At 37.2% G+C, this 25004-nt stretch overlaps 1 protein-coding gene across 1 annotated transcript in view; it reads right to left on the reverse strand.

The window, feature by feature from the left end:
- Window positions 1–25004, reverse strand: part of pld1a (phospholipase D1a) — a 98022-nt gene that overhangs the window by 57670 nt on the left and 15348 nt on the right. The window contains exons 2-8 of the mRNA XM_030127524.1: window positions 12256–12471; window positions 10070–10239; window positions 8783–8925; window positions 4669–4780; window positions 4383–4448; window positions 1301–1359; window positions 1033–1125 (exon numbers count right to left, since the gene is read on the reverse strand). Of these exons, the coding sequence (XP_029983384.1) occupies window positions 1033–1125; window positions 1301–1359; window positions 4383–4448; window positions 4669–4780; window positions 8783–8925; window positions 10070–10239; window positions 12256–12439 (827 nt within the window). The 5' untranslated portion in view covers window positions 12440–12471. The remainder of the gene's footprint in view (window positions 1–1032; window positions 1126–1300; window positions 1360–4382; window positions 4449–4668; window positions 4781–8782; window positions 8926–10069; window positions 10240–12255; window positions 12472–25004) is intronic.

Here is a 25004-nt window from a genome sequence, read left to right on the forward strand (position 1 = left end):
TTATGGAAAATGTGTAGGAAGAAAATCATCATGGGGAGGTAGGTGGATGGGCTGAACAAACGTGTGGGATTTTGCATGTTGTGTTTGGAAAATAACAATAAAACTGCTCACATAATAATTTGGCTGTGATAAAGACAAAGAAAGAAAAACAGATTCAGCCCAACGATGAATAAATTATTTTCATAGTCAAGTCAATGTTATTTCTTCAACACAGATTCACACATCACAAAATTTATGTTTATGTTTATGTTTACACATTTGGCAGACGCTTTTTTCCAAAGCGACTTACAAGGGAAAACCAATTAAATCACTCAATCAATCAAAATTTACCCAGGGTCCTTTACAGTGTGAACAGAATATCATAATCTATACTTTCAGTCCTTTAACCTTTAACAAGAAATAATACATAAAAGAAACCAGACAGAAGCACAACAGAGGAAAGATACCTCTTCTAGACACAACTGGAAGAAAAAAGAATCAAAATCCAAATGACAGCCAAGAGGCTTTCTCATTAAGACACTATCATTATTGTGTTTTTAAATGTGCAATGAATGGTCACTGTGAACACTTTTCTTTTTTTTTTTTTTTCCCTTTTTGCACTGTGTTTAGACACCCACATTCTGACAGCTTCCTGCCAGGAATTAGAGATCTAAAACGTTCTTTTGTACATAACGTCCATCACACCTACATTTATGAACAAGACTGCCAGCTGAAAAAGAAAATGCAAATCCTTCTGGTTAGGTTCTGTAGCTGAAAGACTGTAAAAGAAGGAAATTCAAGATGGTATAAAAAAAAAAAATAAAAAAAAGAATATGTTTTTTAATGTGATGAAGTTTTGGGAAATCTCCAAACTATCGGCAAACTTTGAAGCTGTTTACTTACTTGAGTATTTTAACTCAATCAGTTAGTGTGTATGTAGGACAACTAGAGTAAAAGGAGAAAGAATAAAAGAAAAGGACAAAAATAGGTGCAAATACAGCACCAGACGAACAAAAAGAACAACAGTCGAACAAAGGCAGAGGTAACACACACCGTTTGGACCAGCGGTAGCAGGCCTGGGTGTGCCCACAGCAGTTCATGCCAGGAATACGATGTCCTCCTGAGCGCTTATAGATCATCCCTTCACTGCAAGAGATAGTGCAAATATTTTTATACAGCACTCAAAGAGAACGCCTTAAAAAACAGACACTGTGAACGTTATAATTCTTCAATGTGCAGTGAAGTGTTCAGCTCTCATCTAGTTGACAGAGGAACCACAGGAGTGTTTTCACAGATGGTTAGAGAAAGCATTAATGCTCACAGTCCTTTGGGCCCCAAGTCATGAATGAACGACAGTTGGCTGACGTCAATAAACTCCATCTGAGGAAGAGGGAGGAAGAATGGAAAAAGGATTCACACAATCAGCCTCAACGCACCAGTCAAACACGAAAGAAAGATATAATAGAGTATACTTGACTTTTACCACCACATACAGCACAGTTCACCTTGTATTTTCAAGCATTTTAAGCATTTCTCTGATTTGACTTTATGAAGGATTTCTAGGTCTACACATGTGCTTTAACCCTTTATAGTTCACTCATAGAAATACTCTGAAAATCTAATTTCAACCTTAGTGTGTTATTGAAGGACAGAACTAGACTTTTTTACTTTTGTGAAATTTTGCTACATTTTTTAGTGTCATGTAGAAAATCAAGGTAAATTAAGTTACCATATTTGGTTCCTTGCCCATATGTGGCCAAAACAATCCAAGAGGTATATATATAAAAAATATAAGAAAAATACATTTAAGGTGAAAGGAACATGCATTTTAGAACATTAGACCAACATCAGTGCTGATCCAGACCCCTGTCCACATCCACATGATCCCTTTGAACATCATTCCTTACATTAGTACCATTACTTCATGACACCTAACAAAGCAGGTACACTCACTGTTCATGCACAGGTGGACCTTACAGACCCTGTAGACCACATTGGACCTAACATTGCCAGTTTATCAGCAACTCTCTGAGCACACGTCATGGAAGCTGTGCCCAGCGTCACTATGACAACCAGGTATTCTAAAGTTGGTAGTATCCTGTAAGGGAAACGGTCTCCAAGAAGTACCTGGTACCCAAGTTGAGTCGAGCCGGTACCATGTAGTGGAAACGTGGCTATACGGCCCGCCAGGCCAAAGGGTCTGATCCAGCCCATGGGATGAATTTATGAAACGCCAAATTCAGACCAATTCAATCTCAAATGGGTCAGACCAGTAAAATACTATCATGACACTCGATAACTAATGACAACTCCTCTTTCTCTTTGTTTTAGTGTACTAAAAAAAAAAAAGTAAAATTACATGAAGATTTTTACATTTACAAACTATTCTTTCATAAAAAATGTGAAGAAGCGGAATAAATATGAGCAATCTGAAATATCTTAAGTAAGTGCAATTTTAACAATATTCCAGCTGTTACTAAATGTTTTGTGTATTTGTGGATCCACTGTGATCTGTAAGTTATAATGTACATGTAAAAATGAGAAGCTGAGGCAGAATATTATTAAAATTGCAGTTATTTTTCTTAGTAAATTTTTGTTTGTTCACGGTCATGTTATTCACATTTTTTTAAAGGATAGTTTTGGAGATGGAAACTTTTTTTTTTAATGTGATTTTACTTTTTTCACTCAAAACATAGTGAAAAGTTTGGAGTTGACATTTTTTATATATTATTATGTTATTACTAGACTGGTCTGGCCCACTTCAGATCATATTGTGCTATAAATGTGACCCCTGACCTAAATAAGTTTGACACCCCTGCTCTTGACTATGGTGACATTGCTGTTGTTCCCATTTTTAGTGGATGGCATTCAACATTAAGGCTCTTTACAGCTACCTACAACATTCCACTGTGGATCAAACTTAATATCCACTGAACTAAAAGGCCCAGAACAGATAAAACAAGGACATTCATGTTTTTGCAGCTACCATAGGTGAGGGAGAGTGAGGTTTTCAGTGGGTTGAAATCTGCCATTTCACTGTTAGATGTCACTAATATCACACACTGAAATGAACTGAACTTTAAAGCACATGTGTAGACCTAGAGATATTTACTAATGTCAAATATGAAAGAAAGACAGAACACAGTATACTTGACTTTTACTACCATATACAGTACAGAACACCGTGTATTTTCAAGTATTTTAAGCATTTCTGTGATTTGACATCATTATAAATCTCTCTGTGTCTACACATGTGTTTTAACCCTTTCATGCACAGTGGTCACTACAGTGGACAACTGTTCAAAGCTGTTCTCTTGTATATTCATGGATTTTGTTGTTTTAGTTCCATATCAGCCAACACAGTGGACACTTATGCATCATCCCATAAGCTGCAATTCATACCATTACTGTAACTTTGCTGTTGTGGATAAACCTGATCTGCAGTGACATGTTTGAATGTAAAAAATTGTGAATTGTTAGACAATTTTTTTTTGTTTTTTTGCATATTATACCCGTGCAGGTATGTTAAAATGTGAGAAAACATCAGATTATCAGCATTTATTTCATAGTTTTCTCACAGTATATCAGTAAATACATGTTTCTTTGCTTCTAACATTAAATGCATGGTGTCCAGCTGAGTGGACATTTTGGTAACTCCATGAAAAATAGCATCATAAAAAAATCAATCGCATAGTTTTTTTTTTTAATGCCTAAATGTTTAGAATAAAATCTTGATTAAGGTTCTCATAATTCATGCATGAAAGAGTTAACTAAAAACCCCATTTCTACAAAAAATGGGCCCAGACATCAAAATCTAAAGTTGGTCAATAAAACGCTCAAAATGTTACAGTTTTGTCAGTTAAATGAAAGGTTCAGTTAACATATTTTAGTCTTTATCGTACTGTATGGAGTGCGGACATGTGTGTGTACTTCTATTCAGACTTCACAGTTTGCAGATGATTACACTGTAACATCATTTCATTTATATGTTACCTCTGCTGATAAAATGTTGATATAAGTCATTTGCTCCCGTGGTTAACAAAAAGCAGTAATAAAATGCTTAGATTTTTTGACTGTGTCAATATAAAGCAGCCCTGCGCTATGGGTAAACACAGATTAATCTATGTCAACAGTGCTAAGGCTCGACACTGATTAACCCGAGTCAACAGACAATGTCCCCATGAGGTGAGACAATACAGTCAATGATGAATAAAATACAAATACTATTGAATGAATGGACTTCCAGTTGATCTGAGGAATCTGGATGACATGCAAAAGTCACATCTGGTAAAATATTTACATTCAGAAACAATGTGTATAAAAATTAACTTCTCGGTTGGCATGCATTCCCTGTGAACTTATGTTTAAGTCTTTCAGTTTTCAAGCCTAGTGCGATTACTCACAGTATGGTGATATTTGCGGTACATTGCCATCCTCAGCAGCTTGTTCAAATAGTCTTCTAATTGTCTCTGTAGAAACACACACACACACACTAGTTTGGCCACTGAGTTATTTAAAATCCATGCATATGTAAATTTACATGCACATACGCACACAAACTTTCAGAAAATAATCCGAGGATTAGCTAGAAATGAGTTACAGGTGAAATCTTGTCATAAGGTGAAGTTATGACAAGAATGAATCAGCAAAAATAAACCAAAAATGGTCATAGAGGCTGTTGAAACATACCCTCCTGCTGGACACCTGCTCATCTCGCACTAGCTCATCTCCTCCACCTCTGGGCAGTGAAGGCATCTCCCTCACCTCACTCTTCCTCACTGTCCTTCTCCTCACGGTGTGACTGAAAAAAAAAAACAAAAAAAAAAACAGAAAGGAAAGTATAAGTATTTTTAAAAAATGTCTTTCCAAGAGAGTCATGTTTGTTCTTTGAAGGTTGAATTTCTATCACACTAACTTTGACCTATTACTACTTAAAGCCTAAACCCTATTTCGACCTCATTATTTCTTCATACCTGCTCCCATACACAAATAAAATCTTGGGATAATTAACAGTCTGAGTCTAAATGTTATTAGATTTTTTTAATCCAGAAATGCTTTTTTAAATATTCAGAAATGTTCCAAAATAACATTTATTTAAATCAAATGTAATTAACAACAAAAAATTGATGTAATAAATTAGATTAGATTGATTAGATTAGATTAGACTTTATTGATCCACACAATGGGGAAATTACTTTGTTACAGTAACAGCACAAGACGTAACAGGCTGCCGGCATCCCCGGCGCCATAAATCTTGACAGAATAATGCAAAGCACAAGTATAAGACATCATACAGTTTACACACAGTACACGTGGACACATGCTGGAATTTTTTCATGGATTTAAAGGGAGTCGGGGGACAGTGTGAATAATTAGGCCGACAGCAGACGTCAAGTGGGGGGTGGGGGGGGAATATAACGCCAACAAAAAAAACCTACTAAAATCCTAATTTCCTCCTGTTTTAAGAAAGTGGGAGAGTAAGTGAGTGATACAAAAAAGAAGAAAAGGAAGTAAAAAGACAAAATATTTTTCATTTCGCATATTTTCAGATGTTCCACTAGTCTTAGCTTTTTTATATGCATGTGTCAACCTACTGCTTCCTTTTAACATTATTTCTAAGTCATTTACCTCCGTTTCTGTGATGTAAAGACAATGAATATAGATACTACATTACTTATCTTTTTGCCAAACCAGCTACTATTAGCTTGTGAGCTAAATAAACAAAGCTAATGTTACCATAACTATAATGTTCCATTCGGTCAGACTGAAGGAATACAGAATGACCTGAAGTAACTTTAAAAACATAACAGATTGTAGCTTTTGAGAAAACATTTGTGTCTGATGATCCAGATTATCTAATTATTAGAGAAGTGAAGTCCAATGAGGTGAGACAAATATTTTTTGGATCCTGTTTGAATTGTTCCACCATTTGCTTATATGATGTTTGTCAGTTTAAAAGATAATTTCATGAACTAAGACAGTCCCAGTTTGTGGTTAAAATAGCAAAGAAACAGCTATTTCTGTGTAAAATGGCTCAGTGGACTGCATCTGTCATCACATGTGATAAGTTACCAACAACTAACAATGAAAACAGACAGACTATTTTTTCTCATTCCAGGATATGAAGTTAAAACGTACTGAAAGAGGTGAAAGTCACTATAGTCTGGTCATGTTTAAGCTGCAGAGATGTCTTCAAAGACTCCAAACAGATTATAGACAGAGACAGTTAGAATCCCCCTCCATGACTTGGGGGTGTGCAGCGGTCTTTCTACTTACACATTTTCGGTCTGGTACTATAACGGTTTTACAATACACTGAAACTTTCTTGACTTGTACGATATTTCAAACTGACAACCATATGCTGGGGCGCCGTTAAGGGTGGGTAAACATGACAAATTCATGGGGCCCAGCATTTGTGGGGGGCCCATAGAGAAGAGGAGGGGGTCCAGTGGATACAGGTTAGAAGCTGTGAAAATTTCATGTAAGATCCGCTGTATAAAAGAAGCATAGAAGTCGGACATTGAAAGCATGTTAAGTTTCAATTTCATTTACCCCCCACCCCCCACCCCCACCCCGAGATCGACAAGCTAGTGAATTATATGAAGGGTCCACAATGTTTACCTTTCACGGGGCCCACAATTGGTAGCGGCATCCCTGAATATATGTATAAATAAAGTAATGATTCAAACAACAAAATATTTGCCTCTTGCCGTTGACTGTAATACATATTTTTCCCAGTTAGGTCCAATGAGGAACAACTGGAAAGGGTAGGCTTGTCTTGTATTTCATTACCACCCTAAATAAGACCTCTTTATAAAGAGAAAAAAAAGCACCAATATCCCTGTATCTCACCGGTATGTTCTATCAAGAATCAATACCAAGTTGAATGTGCGAGGTTGTCAGGTTCTGTTCTATGTTAGAGTCCTGTGGTCTTGATGCACCAGATCAATCTCCCATTACAAGTGGGTGGTACTTTCACTGGAGGAGAACTCAACAAACTAACTTCAAGTCCATATATGACAAAACAGATAAACAGTTTTTGGCGTACCATTAGAAGATCTCCCTCTACAAAGGCTACAATTAAATAGTATATCCTACTCCTCCCTTTTAGCACGGCGATTAATTCCTTTAACTTGGAAGAATGACAAACCCCCCTCCTTTGGCAGATGGATATGTGATGTCATGTTTTTTCTTAAAATGGAAAAGATTAGATACACATTGAATGGATCAATGGGGAGGTTTAACTCTTTAAGTGCCAGACAGTTAAGGGGATAATAAGCCTTAAAAGTGCCACAGAATTTGGCCGTTTTTCAGTATTTCGCGTCGTTTTCATAATATTTGAAGAATCCTGCAGGAAACCGCTCGGTAACATCCGACCGATTGCTGATTAGATCCAAAACGCACCGGACGCAGCTGATTCATTATTGATCGTAATTTGCATAATTTATAATAATAATAATAATAATAATAATAATAATAATAATAATAATCTTTATTTATATAGCACTTTTCATACATTAAAAACTGTAGCACAAAGTGCTTTACATATCAGTTTAAAAATCAGTACCGCCCCCCACCCACACCCACCCACTCACCCGCACACACATATACATGCAAACCCACAAGCTCACACATACTTAAGAAGAGTGACTGAGCACGGGTAGACCAGAACAAAAATGTACAAGTAAAAGTAAAACATCAATTTAGGAGGCGCTGTCTCAGGGAGCCATCCGCACCAGGAGGCAGCCGCCGACCCCAGCGACCAGGCACCAGCAACACAGCCCCGCATCCCAACTAGTGGGAGAGGGCCAACTGGGACCCCCACCCACCAGAAAGGAGCAGACCCCAGTGAGAGAAGGCGCCACAGCCCCCGGAGTCCACAGCCGGCCCCCCGGCATGGAGGGCTCCCTCTGATGAAACACCGGAGAATAAGAAACATTAAAAAGATATAAAAATATTATTCGGTCGCGTGACCTCAAATTCCCGTCTGCTTGGTCTCAAAAGGGGGACACAGAAAGAACGTCATCGAAATGTGAGAAAGAAATGGGGGTGGATGGTTTGTTTGTACACAAATGTGGCGTGTTCTCCAAAGCCGATCTGATCGGCCCGTGGCACTTTACAGGTTGTTTTCGTAAAGCCGATTTAATCGGCCCATGGCACTGAAAGTGTTAATGTGGTATGGCATCCTTTATTTCTTATGTACAACAGCGGACAATGCACCTTCACTCTGGATAATGTGTGCTGTGGACAAAGTGATTGGGTAATTACATAGTGGAACCCTTTAATTTTTTTTTTTGTTGTTTGATTTGTTTTGTGGTGTCTTATATCTGTGCTATATGTCTTAGTGTTTGTCTTACTTTTTTATATGTTTGAAAAACTTAATAAAAAATACATTGATAAAAAAAAAAAAAAAAACTATATAGAAAAACAGATTTATATAAGAAATCATTTGTTTCTTCTATTTCACCACTGGTAAATCCAAAGATAACCTTCAGGTACATTCAACATACTGTTGTGTAAATAAATCTATATCTATATTTTGTAGTTCTGACCTTTCCCACCGACTTGACCTGTTTCCCTTCTTCATGCTATGCTATTCTGAGCTACTTGCCGGCAGCGAAAAGACATGAGATGGTTTCAATCTTATCTATTTCTAAACAAGGAAAGGCTAAATAAGTCTGTTTCAGTGAATGTCTACTACTTTCACTTTAAATGTAAGCTAACGCAAGCTGATAAGATCAAGTGTGTGATGACCCGACTGGTGTTCCGACATGCGGGCGTGTTGTTATGTGCAGGTGCCAACCTCCGTGACGGTAGCGGTATCCTCATGAAGGTCTTGTACGTCCTCAGTTCTCTGTGCAGCTCCATGAAATGTTTTTCCTTCCTCTTTACCACCCAGGTAAACTCACCGTGCTTGAGCTCGATCTTAAACACCGCCGGCAAAGACTACAACCACACAACATCACAGAACATTAGGGCAAAGATGGAAGAACAAGGAAAATATCTGTGTCAAATTAGCTGCATTCTCAATGTGGTACAGTAGAAAGAGGCCCATTTTTGACATATTTAAAATGGTTATTTTAATCAAAGGATATAGGGATTAAAAAGAATCAAGAAAATTACTAGCTCTACTGGCGTACAGGGTGTCCACAAAGTCTCTTTACAATTTAAAACATTTATTACAAAAGCAATTGATGAGATATGTTAATCAGATATGTTCTATGTACTTGCATTTGTGTATTTCAGATAACCTGTTGATGAAATACTGTAGGTTCTGTTACATAAACCCCTAAAAAAGAAAAAGCACAAGGTGTATTGTGGTTTATTGAAACAAAATCAGATACACACACTCATGGAGAGAGTCCAAAGGTGAATGTGTGGTGTGGGATCATGTGCCATTGAATCATTGGTCCATTTTTCTTCAGCAAGAGATCAATTACTGCAAATGTTTACTTTGACCTTTTGACTGAATTTGAGGCACTACTGGACGACCTTCAACCAACCATCATGTTCCAGGTAGATGGTGCACCACCACACTGGGGACTGCATGTTGGTGGGTTCCTAAATCAAACATTTCCAGACCGGTGAATTGGAAGGGATGATCCAATTCCCTGGACACCTCGTTCACCAGATATCACTGCCCTGGATTTCTGTTTATGGGGTTATGTTAAAGATATTATCTATTGAACAAAGATACAGGACAACAACGACCTGAAGCAAAAGACCACTGATGCCATTGATGAGGCTATGACACAGCCAACATGGAAACAAATCCAGTACCGTCTAATGGTCCCATATAGAGGTGCATTAAATGAGGTAAAAAACCTTCAATATCTAATTTCCATTTTGAAATAATTTGCACAGATTTGTCAATTCATTTGCTTTTGTAATAGATGTAAGTTGTAAAGAGACTTTATGGAACTCTGTGTATATACAATGTGCATTAAAAACACCAATGCTACTAAATAATTGCAAGGTAGGACAGCCAAATGTTGATGAGTACGAACAAGCACAAAGAGTCAACAGTCAATATGATAAGAACTCATGTAAAACTGGTTCTGTATGCGTCATGTGGTTTCTGTTGTTGTACCTTGTTGACGCTCCGGTGGTGCGACAGGTTGAAGCGGTCCTGTGCGGTGGTGAACCTCTCCACCTCCAGGATCCTGGCGGTTATGGGTACGGCGGGGAGGTAGACCTTAGCTGTGGTCTCCTTGAAGCCCACTGTGGCATACACCGCTGAAAAAGGGATCCGAGAGTCCCCTGGGAGAAAAGAGAGGCGGACAGTTCCTGTAGCGTTAGTGTTTTTACAGTTTGTGTATGTAGGAGGTGCTCAGGCGGCTCCAGAGCGAGTAGGCTGCTTCACTGGAAACGTCGGCCTGTGTTGGAGAATTGTACGCTTTACAGCTTCTCAAGGTTAAGTCAAATGTTTCAGTTTATTCTCTTGAACTAAATTATGTAAAAGGAACAATCCACCTTTATGCTGTTGTACTATTTGGAGGCTCTGTGCATTCTGTTAAGTCTTTTTTGTACAAATTCCAGATGGTTACATGATGTGAGGCCCACTTTCCCTTGTGCCTCCCGGGCACACACTGAGAGAAGGATGAATCTGTTTCATAGTGCAAAAAGTAATCTGCAGGTCTTAGTATTTCTACAGAGAAGTTCAGTACAGGTTTATGGGAGCCAGGCCTTTTCAGGGCCAGTATCTACTGGTATTAGCTTCATAAGATACAGAGACAGGACCGAGGTAGAACAGACCCACTGGTGCTGAGAAAGATTCTAATGGGCTGAAATGACCTGCACATATTTAAGTGTCAGCCATGATATAAGATGATCAAAGTCTTTGATCTGACGACCCAGATTATCTAATTATTAGAGAAGTGAAGTCCAATGAGGAGAGGCAAATATTTTTTGGATCCTGTTTGAATTGTTCCACCATTTACTCATACGATGTTTGTCAGTTTAAAAGATAATTTCATGAACGAAGAAAGTCCCAGTTTGTGGTTAAAATAGCAAAGACACAACTATTTCTGTGTGAAATGGCTCAGTGGACTGCACCTGATCAAAGTCTTTGATCGGGGGTGTCAAACATAAGGCCCATGGGCCAAAACAGGACCCCCAAAGGGTCCTATCCGGTTTGCAGGATGAATTTATGAAGTGCAAAAATTATACTGAAGATATTAATGGTCAAGGGTGTAAAACTCATTTTAGCCCAATGTGATCTCAAGTGGGTCAGACGGATAAAATATTAGCACAATAAATTAAAAATAATAACATTTCCAAATTCCAAACTCTAAAATTTTAACAGTGTTATGCCTGTTACTAAATGTTTTGTGCCTCTATAGATCCACTGTGATCCACTGTAAGTTGAGGAATAATATTGTTAATATTTACTCATTTTTTCTCAAGAAATTTCAGTTTGTTCAAATTATTCACATTTTTTGTGAAAGGAGAGTTTGTAAATGTAAGCATTTTCGTGATTTAATTTTACTTTTTTGTACTAAAATAAAGAGAGAAATTTGGAGTTGCGATTATTTATAGGTTATTATGCTGTCATTTTACTGGTCCAGCTCATTTGAGATCACACTGGGCTGTATGTGACCCCTGAACTATAGTGGGTTTAACAGCCTCACTCTACATACACGAGAACATCCCCTATGATTAGAGAGGAAAGAATGCCTCCCATAATTCACAGCGGCATCATGTCTGACTATTCACAAAACCATACAAACAGCATGCTACCTTTTAAGTGCTTAAAAATTCTCCTTTCCATTTTTCCATAACACTCAAGGAAAAGTGTTATGGAAATTAGAAGGCAGGTCATTTTTTTGGACTTTTCAAGGGCAACCCAAGACTGAAGTGGTCTGCAGACTGAGGCAAAACAAGACCAAAGCAGGTGCACACTAAGGACACTACAATAATTAACATTTAACAAAGTAATTAACTGGACAAATGAGTTCATTTTCTGATCACAAATCTAAAATATCTGTTATATATAAGGTGATTTCCATTAAAAGGAAAGTGGATGTGTTTAGCTATTATATATTTCTTTCCTGCTACTTTTCATTATACGTGAATGGAGCAACTGTGCCACAACAATTTCCCCCTAGGATTAATACAGTCTTCTGATTCTGACTCTGATAAAGAAAATGAAACTTCCATGTGGAAAATATGTGTTGCTAATATTTCCTGTATCTCCTTGGCTGAGAGGTTTTCCCCCATGTTTGGACTGGTATTATTCACCATATGGACTGGTTTTAAATGTCTTTCGATGCTCACCAACGGCATTTCCATCATAGTCAATCTCCTCTCCCTCTCCTATGTCCAGCTCTCTGGTATCCAGGCTTTCCACGAGGTCAGCCATCTTGACACCGTCGTGTACGTCCGAGACTGGGTTGGGGTCCGAAACTTCAGCGTTCACCAGGTTCAGGCTGCTGGTAGTGGGCGGAGCCTTACCCAGCATGCTTAGCAGTCAGGCCCCAGAGCAGGACGAACCTAAAGAAGAAAAGGAGAGAATTTGTTTTAAGACCGTATCGATAATATTGTAATTCAAAACAAAAGGATATTTACTGTCAGATGGACTTGGATGACGTTTTCAGATTATGTGAGTCTGCATCACACCCACAGACAGCAGCTGTCTTCATAGGTTTAACCTTTCCATGATCATACGCTCATCACGGCTGGTTACACAACACTCCAGCAGACTAACAGGGGTGACTGATACCAAAAAACAGCTTTCAGTCTTCAGTTACCAAATATTCAGAGCCAGAATCACCAACAACAACACTTTATTAATAAAAATGACTTATTATGTAAAGGAGATCCATGTGACATTGACTTAAAACGGTGCTGAGCCTCATTGAACCATGACAGCATAACCAGTGACCCTTTATGACAAAGCTGCCTAACAGGAATTCAGCCCCTCTTTACTGAAACATACAGTATAAGGAATGAGTATATGAATCAGCTGATACCCTCCACCCAATCATGTGTCATCATCAACTTGGGGAGTTACTATGTGTTAACATTTTGCAGATTAGTTGTTCTTCTCTAAACACCATTTAGACCTTTCACTTTGATGTAACAACACCATGTCTTAGATGAGAAAGATTAAAAAAAAAAAGTCTTTACTGTTACTTTAGTTGGCACTTGTTTTAATTTCCTAAGCATTTTCCACAAAAATGACTGCTTAACCCTTTCATGTATACTGGTCACTACAGTGGACAGCTATTCTACAGCTGTTCTCTTATATATTCATGGATTTTTTTGTTTGTTTGTTTGTTTTTGCACATATCTTTATTAAAGTTTTAAGACACTACATATGTTTTCTGACATGAATTGGTAACATTGTGTAGATCTCCCCTGAGCATACTCTCACCCCCAGAACTACAATCCCCCACCCATTTTTAACACAATTTATCTGCAAATACATGTTTCTTCGTTTCAAAAATTAAATGCAAGGTGTCCAGCCGAATGGACATTTTTGCAACTTCATGTAAAATAGGTTCATAAGATCATTATTATTATTATTATTAGTAGTAGTAGTAGTAGTAGTAGTAGTAGTAGTAGTAGTAGTATGTCTTTTTTAACTTTATTTTTTGTTTTTTATATAGTTTTTATTTATTCATTCATTCATTCATTCATTCATTTATTTTTCATAAGAAAATTTTCAATTGCATTGTTTTTTTCATGCCTAAAGAGGAATAAAAACACTCAGGAAAAAAATCTTGATTAAGGTTCTCATAATTCGTGCATGAAAGGGTTAATATAGTGTCTGTATAAACACCGTAATTTGTTAGCCTCATAGCATAATTGTTTAAGTCATATTTATCTGCGTAACTTTACTTTACTAACACTACTTCATTTTGCATCACTGACTATGATCAGAAAAATATATGACTTAGGCAGTTATGCTACGAGGCTAATAAATATGTAAGATACATTAGCAAGATTTTAAACTACATCATGTCATTTAAATGTTAAGAAGAAATGCTGGAAGAATCTTAACTATTAGTCAGTATAACTGCTAGAAAACCTTGCTTACAGTGTGACCTGTATGGTATAATATGGGTCTCTATTGAGTTACAGTATATGTTGTCATTGTTTTTTCTGACTCTGTGGTTGCTCATGTCCATCATCATCCTACCAACGCTGTCAAAAGATTCCACTATTCCACTCCCTCAGACATGCTTTGTTTATTGCACATTAATGATCTTATTTTTAGGGAGTGCAAACACATCATTTACATTTTATCACACTCTTATGCATGTTCTCTTCCAACATCACACTTTCCATTTGCAAGTAAGACAGCGGCACAAATATTTGCCTGCTATGCACAACCAAAAGCAGACGTAACAGAATATTCAGACTTTTTTTTTTTTTTTTAAATGCTTCTATCCTATTTGTCATCTTCTAATAGTTTTCCATTTATTTCCAATGGGATGACAGGATAATGATCAAACTGACAGTGCCTTTAGGGCAACATGTTTTAACGGCTGAAACTTTTACTGAACACTTCAGACTTTCACCCATAAAGACCCAAACAGCCACCGGTGACCAAAATCATCTACTGATGTAAAATGTTTAATAACTTCTGATCCACTAATCCTATCAATACATGTAAATAATTGGTGTAAAATACAGTTTAACATCTTTTCATGGCCATCATATATGACCCATTTGGACATTCAGAGGCTCTGTAGTGAACATGAAAACACCATCACCTTCTACAATGTTGATTCACCAGTAAAACCCATGGAGTTTGATAAATGACAGTGAATGGACACACTGGGTTTATGTTCAGTTAATGATATATTTTACTGCAAACGTCACTTTTTCTTCAGTTTTCTCTATTTATGATATAATATCCCTCAACTTTAAACTGAGCTTTTAAGGACATCTACATAATCAGTGAATAAAAAATATAAAAATACCTGATTTTTTTACTTAAAATTGCAAAAAACTGAACATATTAGAATAAATGATGATAAATCACTTAAGAAAGGTTAAAAATAGAGAAAATTTCACTTAGGAACTGATGCAGAAGTAGCACTGGGTCTTTATGGGTTAATGGGCTTTATTAATATTATAATATCTAGTACGACGTTTACACTAGAGCTGCAACCGATTAATCGACTCAAAGTGACCCAAAAAGAATCAATAACCACAATTTTCCTGAATCAAAGCTTTGTTTCCTTCATTTCTCTGCTGTTAAACATTGGTTCCACTGTTGTGTTTCACACGGACGCTTACTGTGATGCACAAAGAAGCTTCAATTCAGGAAAACTGCAATAGAATATTCCCCTTCAATCAATTTGAGTCGATTAATCGAATTTTGAATTTTTGCATTCGCTTCAAGCACCTAATCGATGAATCGGTTGGAGTTCTAGTTCACACAATCAGTTCAGTTATGCAAGTTTCTCGATTTTGCAAAGAATGTTAAGCGTGGACGTCATCACCACAGTGGAGAGACGCTTTTCTGTTGAAACTGCCGTTACTCTGTGAACATTTACAACCAGTGCATCCTATTTACCAAAAATGAAACCACATTTGTCCTCTTTCAGGTCACATGACTCCCAAAGCCCAATGACATATGGAACTTGAACAACGAGTCTCAAAGTGACACCCCCCTGCCCCATTAAACCCAATAATAAATCAGAGCAAATATTTCTGAACAAATCACAGGTTACACACTGTCTTTGACACAATTTCCACTAAATCAGGGGTGTCAAACTCACTTTAGTTCAGGAGCCACATTCAGCTAAATTTGGTCTGAGGTGGGCTGAACCAGTAAAATAATAACAATTATATATAAATAATGTCAACTCCAAAATTTTCTCTATATTTTACAGTGAAAAAAGTCAAATTAAACAATGAAAATGTTTACATCTACAAACTATCCTTTCAAACAATGTGAATAACATGAGCAAACTGAAAAAATGAGTGTAATTTTAACAGTATTAAGCCTCAGTTTGTCATTTACACATGTTCATTATAACTTACAGATCACTACAAATACACAAAACATTTAATATCAGGCAGAATATTGTTAAAATTGTACTTACTTTTCTTAAAACATTTCAGGTTGTTCATATTTGTTCAGGTTACTCACATTTTTTGTGAAATTATACTTTGTTTTAGCATAAATACATGAAAACATTTACATTTACAAAGAGAGAAATTTGGATTTGTCAGTATTTATAAATTATTATGATTGTATTTTACTGAATCCTGCCCACTTGAGATTGAATTGGTCTGAATGTGGAACCTGAACTAAAAGGATTGTTTATATCTTAGCGTAATTTTTGCATTTCTCAAATTCATCCCAAGGGCCGGACTGGACCCTTTGGAGGGCCGGATTTGGCCCCCGGGCCGCATGTTTGACACCTGTGCACTAAATGTACATAAAGTTTACATCTACATGTTCTGTTGAGTCTCCCCTCCCTCACAGTGGAAGTAAAATTATGATATGAGGTACCATATTCCGTTGAGGTTGGGTTTAAGGGCTACCCTAAGCCACATTTTCAGACATCACCCAACACTTGGACATCGTAAACCCATTGTATAGCCTCTGCTTTCTCTTTAAATATGACTCTGACTTCACAACCATTACTTCTCAGTCTGTGGTATAATCCTTGTGATGTGATGTGTGTGTGAATAACTTGACTGAGTACACCCACAGGAGTGCAAGTTAGTGTAAACTTGTTGGTGGAGTTGTCTGCTGTTTAAAGTGCATTGTAAGGCTACACCGCGCTGAGTCAGATCTGAGCTCAGCCTTCAGGACCACACAGTTACACTTGGACATCACACTGACTGAACAATGGCCCAAGGAGAAAAGAGAGAAATACACAACATTATCGGGTTTTGTGATTGTACTCATGCTCACACAGCCTCTATAGAGAAGAAAAAAGAAGAAGCATAAGAAAGAAGAGCAGAGAAAAAGGTGTTACTAATATTGAGTTTCTCAAATATCACTGCTTTTGTATCATTCTAAATAATTCCTAAGCTCTCCTTCATGTCACATTACCCATTTTTCATTTATTTTTCTAAGCAGACATAAAAAAAAACGTCTACTTAGAGTCATCGTTTTGGCAAAACTGGGATATCATTGCCTTTACAAGAGTTTCTGTATCATATGATGTTTGCAAGGCCAGCTCCTAGTCCTCAAACTGCAGAGCACATGTTAATTAGAGATCCACTGATTTTTAAAGGTCAATATAATAACAAATAGTTTAGAACAGGAAAAAGCTGAGCGGATTAGTCTGTCATCTGTTTCTGGGAAAAGAATCTCCACTGCCAGTGAACTATCTTCAAATGTGTGATGGACACTATGCATGTCATATTTTTTGGAACCGTTTAAGTCATGAGTATTTTCACACTGAACATGAATATTGTGTGGTGAATAAGTGAAAAGTATTTTTCCAAGCTTTTGCACAGTGACTTAAGGCATAAACCATTAATTTGTGTGAAATGGGCAGAGGTGTCAAAAGTATTCACATTCATTCCTGAGGTAGAAGTCCAGATTCTAGGGTTTAAATAGACTTCTGTAGAAGTTGAAGTATCAACTCAAGCTTTTTACTCAAGTAAAAGTGTAAAAGTACTGGTTTCAAAACTACTTAAAGTATAAAAGAAAAAAAATGCCATTAGGACAAAGGCTTAAGCGGCACCACAGGGGCCTATATAGAGTGCACTACCCCACCTCCAAAAAACATTTTTCTAAAGGCTGTAATGGCTGTAATGTTATATTAAAATGTTAATGCTGAAACATTTGGGATGTCACACATATGCCCATTGGAAATGAACACATTTTAGACCAATATAAATGTATTAAAGAACCATATATGTGTCCTACTGTGCATTAACATGTGTTTCATGGAGCTGAAGATATGAGGACTAGTTGAATTTAAGTACTGGAATGGTGCAAAAAGTCAGGTCAGGTGTGATGGGCTGCATACAAACCAATAAGGTGTCAGAATGATATGTTTTTACTCCTCATCCAACCACAATCAATTCACTCTATCCGGAAGGCGTGATTTATCTGGATACTTTTTTTTATCTGAACGATGACAAGCCGGAATGAAAACAAGCCAAAATGAAATAGGAGTAACGAGGCTATTTTTTAAAATGTAAGGACTAGAGATAAAAAAAATCAGCTGAAAAATAATTACTCCAGCAAAGTATAGCTAACCAAAATTTCTACTTAAGTAAAGTAACAAAGTACTTGTATTTCATTACTTGACACCTCTGGAAATGGGTGTCACAACAGGTCAAGAGCTCCAGCAGCTTTTGTCTAACGCATTTCTCTTGTGGCCTTCATCAGGGTCAACAGGGTCATCCTGATCCTAATAAAGGCCACATGTGAAAGACATTGATCAAAACTTGGAGTAAACAAAATAGTTCCTCTATAACAGTGGTTCTCAAATCCAGTTCTCAAGGGTGGGTATCTTGCATGCTTTAGATCACAGGTGTCAAACATGCGGCCCGGGGGCCAAATCCGGCCCGCCAAAGGGTTCAATCCAGCCCCTGGGATGAATTTGTGAAATGCAAAAATTACACTGAAGATATTAACAATCAAGGATGTTAAAATCATTTTAGGTCATTTCAGTCTAAAGTGGATCAGACTAGTAAAATACTACCATAATAACCTATAAATAATGAAAACTGTAAATTTGTCTCTTTGTTTTAGTGTAAAACAAGTAAAATTACACAAAAATGTTTACATTAACAGACTAGCCTTTAACAAAAAAAAAAAAAAAGGGAATATCTGAAATGTCTTGAGAGGTATGTGGAATTTTAATAATATTCTGCCTGTTATTTAGTTTTTTTGTGTATTTGTAGATCCACTGTGATCTCTAACTTGTGATTCACATGTATAAATGATAAACTAAGGCGTAATATTGTTAACATTGCACTTTTACGAAAGAATTTTCAGTTTGTTCATATTTGTTCATGTTGTGTTCAAGTACAATTCATAGATGTAAACATTTTCATTACAGAATTTACTTTTTTCATTCAAAAGTTTTTATCCTATTATTTCTATTATTTTACTGGTCCGGCCCACTTTAGATCATATTGGACTGTATGTGGCTCCTGAACTGAAATGAGTTTGACACCCCTGCTTTAGATAGTTCCCTCTTCCAGCACACCTAGAAGCCATTACATCATTATCAGGCTTCTGCAGAGCATGATGATGAGCTGATCATTAATTAAACCAGGTGTGCTGGAACAGGGAAATATCTAAAACATACCAGATACTAATCCTCGAGGAACCACTGTTCTATAAGATAAGTGCTGCTGCAGTTCTTGACCTGTTGCAAGTTTTTCACCTTCTCCATGGAAGTAGGTGGTTGTGCCAGAACTTTCTACTTAAATAGACACAAACAATGATGAACCTGGACCTGTTTATTTATGGACACGCTGTTTTTTTTTCCATAAAACAACGGATAACGTGTCGAGCAGAATCACAGCACAGCTATACCAGTGTTTCAGCTCAACACCCACTAGACCAGGGGTGTCCAGTCCAGTCCTGGTCACCAAGAGCTACTATCCTGCATGTTTTAGATCAGGGGTGTCAAACTCATTTTAGTTCAGGGGCCACATTAAGCCTAATCTGATCTAAAGTGGGCCGGACCAATAAAATAATATAAATAATAGGATAAGAACGTATAAATAATGTCAACACCAAAGTTTTCTCTGTTTTTGAGTGAAAAAAGTAAAATTCCGTAATGAAAATGTGTACATCTATGAACTGTACTTGAACATAACATGAACAAATATGAACAACCTGAACATTCTTAAGAAAAAGAAGTGAACTTTTAACAATATTACGCCTTAGTTTATCATTTATACATGTGCATCACAGCGTACAGATCACAGTGGATCTACAAATACACAAAACGTTTAGTAACAGACAGAATATTGGTACAATTCTACACACGTCTGTTAAGAAATTTCATATTGTTCATATTTGTTCAGGTTATTGACATTTTTTTGTAAAAGGATAGTCTGTAAATATAAACATTTTTGTGTAATTTTACTTTTTTTTTTTTTTTACACTTAAAAAAAAAAGACAAAAATTTGCATTTTTCATTATTTATAGGTTGTTATGACTGTTTTTTACTGGTCTGACCCACTTCAGATTGAACTGACCTAAAATGATTTTCACATCCTTGATTGTTAATATCTTCATTATAATTTTTGCATTTCACAAATTCATCTGAGGTGCCGGATTGAAACCTTTGGCGGGCTGGTTTTGGCCCCCGGGCCGCATGTTTGACACCTGTGTTTTAGATGTTTCCCTCTTCCAGCACACCTGAAGGTCGTTATCAGGCTTCTGCATAACTTCATGATAGGTTTATCATTTGAATCAGGTGTGTTAGAAGAGGGATACATCTAAAACATGCAGGATAGTTGCTCACAAGGACCTGGATTGGACACCCCTGCGCTAGACATACAAAAATATGTCAAGAATTCCCATAGATCTATGTTTTTATTGACTCCTCCATTGTCAAAACATCAACTCTAAAAGACTATTATCTGTGTGTTTTGTCTTCTTCTTTTATATCACAGGTGTCAAACATGCGGCCCGGGGGCCAAATCCGGCCCGCCAAAGGGTCCAGTCAGGCCCTTGGGATGAATTTGTGAAATGCAAAAATTACACTAAGATATTAACAATCCGTTTAGTTAAGGTTCCACATTCAGACCAATTCAATCTCCAGTGGGTCAGACCAGTAAAATACTATCATAATAATCTATAAATACTCACAATTCCAAATTTTTCTCTTTGTAAATGTAAATATTTTCCTGTATTTACACTAAAACAAAGTATAATTTCACAAAAAATGTGAATAACCTGAACAAATGTGAACAACCTGAAATGTCTTAAGAGAAGTAAGTACAATTTTAACAATATTCGGCCTGATATTAAATATTTTGTGTATTTGTAGATCCAATGTGATCTGTAAGTTATAATGAACATGTGTCAATGATAAACTAAGGCATAATATTGTTAAAATTACACTTATTTTTTCACTTTGTTCATGTTATTCACATTGTTTGAAAGGACAGTTTGTAGACGTAAACATTTTCATTGTTTAATTTTACTTTTTTCACTCTAAAATATAGAGAAAAGTTTGGAGTTGACATTATTTATATATTATGATGTTATTATTGTACTGGTTTGGCCCACTTCAGATCCAAAACTGAACTGCTGGTCTTCCCAGCTAAGCCAACCATACAGCAGGACATCTCCATCACTACTGACTCCATACCTCTGGCTCCTACCAGTGTAGTACGTAACTTGGGAGTCATGATTGATAATCAGTTGACCTTCACAGATCATGTTGCCTCTGTCACCCGATCATGCCGTTTCACTCTGTTCAACCTAAGAAAGATCAGGCCATACCTAACCGAACAGGCCACCCAGCTCCTGGTGCAGACTATGGTTATCTCCCGTCTTGACTACTGCAATGCTCTTCTAACGGGCCTCCCAGCTTATGTTGTCAAACCACTACAAATGGTCCAGAATGCAGCAGCGCGTCTGGTCTTCAATCAGCCTAAAAGGGCACATGTCACCCCCTTACTCATTGAGTTACACTGGCTACCCATAGCTGCCCGCATCAAATTCAAATCTTTAATCCTAGCCTACAAAATTCTCAGTGGGTCTGCTCCTGTCTACTTAGGTGCACTAATAAAAGCTTATGTCGCCCCAGGACCACTCCGCTCGTCTGGGGAACGTAGTCTGGTGGTCCCCAGACCTTGTACAAGACAATCCAGGCTCTTTTCATGGGTCGTTCCACGTTGGTGGAACGCTCTACCAAGTGCTACAAGAACAGAGTCATCCCTGCCTATCTTCAAGAAGCTCCTGAAGACCCAGCTCTTCCGAGAGCACCTCCTGTCCTAGCACTTTCAAACATTCCATTTTAAATATTCTAATAAGGTTTTTCCCAGGACAACCACAGATTCTTTCACGATTATCTGTGGACCTGCTGCAGTGGTCCGGCCTCTTCCCTGCCCTCATCATCACCACTCACTTATCCTCAACCGCCTCCATGTGTCTCCCCCTACTCCCCCCTTCTCCCCCTCTCCCCCAGTATCTATCTCTATCGCTCTCTCTTTTTCCCCTTCTCTACTCTCTCTCTTTAACCCTAACTGGTCAAGGCAGACGGCCATCCTCCAGGAGTCTGGGTCTGCTCGAGGTTTCTGCCTGTTAAAGGGAAGTTTTTCCTTCCACTGTCACCAGTCACAAGTGTTTGCTCCTGGAGGATTCTGTTGGGTTTCTGTAAATTGACTTAGAGTCTGGTTTTGACCAACTCTATATATAAAATGTCAAGAGATAACTTTTTTTGTGATTTGGCGCTATATAAATAAAATTTGATTGATTAAGTGATTTAACTGGTTTTCCCCTGTAAGTCGCTTTGGAAAAAAGCGTCTGCCAAATGCGTAAACATAGATCCACTTTAGCTGAATGTGGCCCCTGAACTAAAATGAGTTTGACACCCCTGTTTTATAACATTTGAAGCTTTTTAAGTTTTTTATATTGCTTTCGTCTTCTTATATCTATTACATCATGTCCATCGTGTTACATGATCTTTACCTTGTTTCATCATCGGTGACATTTGAGGCCTCTTGTCGGTATTTTGGTAAGTAAGAAAAGAAAATGAGTAAGAAAATTAATTCATACATCATAGAATTGCTGCCAAGTGGCGACCTAATAACAACAGCTCCATGACCCATTGTGGTATCAACCCTAAGTTTAGGAAACACAGAACTACATTATTAGGATAGGGAGGAGTTTCTGTCTTGTGAACGTCATATGAAACAAATGTAGTTTGTTCTGTGTTTTTACCTGGACATGACTATTTCTCTTGAATGGGCTGCACAAATATATTCAAATCTTTTACTGAATCAGGGTCGCGGCAACTGCAAACCTGCACCTGGTGATACTGTGAATAATTTTGATATAAAATATTTGTGGGTGAATATTTCAGACTTCTGTGTTGTTTATTCATCTTTCCTCAGGTTAGTAAAGGTCTCTAGAAGCTGGATAACTGCTGAACTGAACATTAAGCTCAAAGTAATCAATAAATCTGTTATTTCACATCAAACCACTCATAAAAAAAGTGTAATTGGCTCAGATTTTTCATCAGAGTGGGGCTGTGGGACAGAAAAATGTGTATAGTTTAATATTCTTCTCTGCTGTTTATATGTGAGTCACCTTTTTTATGGCAATATTTTTTGTCATTCGAGGGTTTTGTTTTCTTTCACAAAGACGCAGCCAGGAAAATAGCACAAAGGCAAAGCAAATAAACAGAGAGAACATGACACAGACTCATTCTGAAGAAGAGTGGTTTATATCAAAGTTTCATAAAATGATTCCTTTACTCAATTTAGAAAACAAATACTAGGTCATGACATACACGGTAAATGTGATAGAATCCATATCAGTAGTTTCACTTTAATGTGAACATGAAACAAATTAATAAAACATCTTCAAAAATCTGACAGTTTGACACAGGCTATAATAATATAAACACCTTGGAGAGAAAACTCTTTGCCAAAATGTGGTCTGAGTCTGCCAGTGATCTGTAAAACGTTACAGGAAGCACTGATTTCTGGTTTGGACACTAGTTTAATTTAACCCTTTAACCCCTGATGTGTCTGTTGTGCTCGTTTTGTATGTATGATTTATTTTAAATATTCCTAAAAATTCAACCGTTTGCTACTTAAGAAAAATTGCAAACATACACCGATAGAATAGACCTTGTTCTTTCCATATATATATCTGAGCATGCTCAGTGCACCCCCTGCTGCCTGTGTAATGGGGGACAAAAACAGAGCAGTGAGTGAGGCCGACTCGCTATAAAAATAGACGGTCTGGACTTTTTTTTGTTTTTGTGTTTTTACACTGTTTTCCTGGTGCTTTTTTTTGTTTGTTTTTACTGTTGTTTACAGTGTTGTTGTGATTTTCCTTTTTTTTTTTTTTTTTACTGTGTTTTTACTGAGTTTTGACTCTAATTCAGTGGTTCCCAACCTTTTCTGGCTTGTAACCCCATTCTAACATCACAGATTTCTGGCGAACCCAGACATTCAAAACATTGATTTTTTTTTGCTAAAATTAATTGGTTTTTGATCATGTAACAGTTTGCGTTACTATGTTGCAAATAAACGTTAATTTTAGACAACATTTAGTCTATATAATGTATATTATTACGGATGGAGGCAGTAAATCCAGGTGTAGATTACTGCACAAAGTGAGGATTTTATTTTCCTTGGTCAGGATATGTACAGTCAGTTGAGCTTGGATTTACAAGGAAGACAATTAATACTGAACAAACAAGAACTCAAACTATGAATTATGAAAGAGCTGCAGCATCTTAAACCAACCACAATGAACATTTGACAGATAAACAGAACCACAGTGCTGCAGTTTCAGCTTCAGAGTCTATCATGTCTGTTATGGATTGGGATTGTCTCTCTCAACTCACCATATATTTTTTATTAGTAAGTTGTAGTTTTTTTTTTTGTTTGTTTTTTTAATTAATTACTAGAAATTTCAGGTGACCCCATTTGAATTCCAGGTGACCCCACGTAGGGGTCTTGACCCCAAGGTTGAAAAACACTGGTGTAACTGTTTTATGGAGTTCAACTAGGTGTCAAAAAGCAGCTGGACTGATTTAGAAAAAAAGAGCCCCAAAACAAAAACTACTGGGTCAAAATTCAAATCCTTGCTGTTGTTCAGTGTGTTCCACTTCACAGTTCATGTTCAACACCCTAAATCTCTTTATGATGTACATTCTGAGTGCTGTATTTAGTAAAAACCTGTCGAACTTCAATTCCTCTCTTTGTATTTTTCTGTTATTCCACCCTGTTTTGACCCTAAAACACACAGTAAAACCAAACCACTGAAAAAAAGGAACACAAGTACATGCTCACAGCAGCTTTTATGACACTGAAACAGATGCAAATTCCCAGCAGCACATTTGACTGAAATAATGTCTGAGGGGTTAAAGGGTTAAACAGAAAAGGGC

Source organism: Sphaeramia orbicularis, chromosome 22 (genome assembly GCF_902148855.1).
Source record: "Sphaeramia orbicularis chromosome 22, fSphaOr1.1, whole genome shotgun sequence".
Classification (NCBI taxonomy): domain Eukaryota; kingdom Metazoa; phylum Chordata; class Actinopteri; order Kurtiformes; family Apogonidae; genus Sphaeramia; species Sphaeramia orbicularis.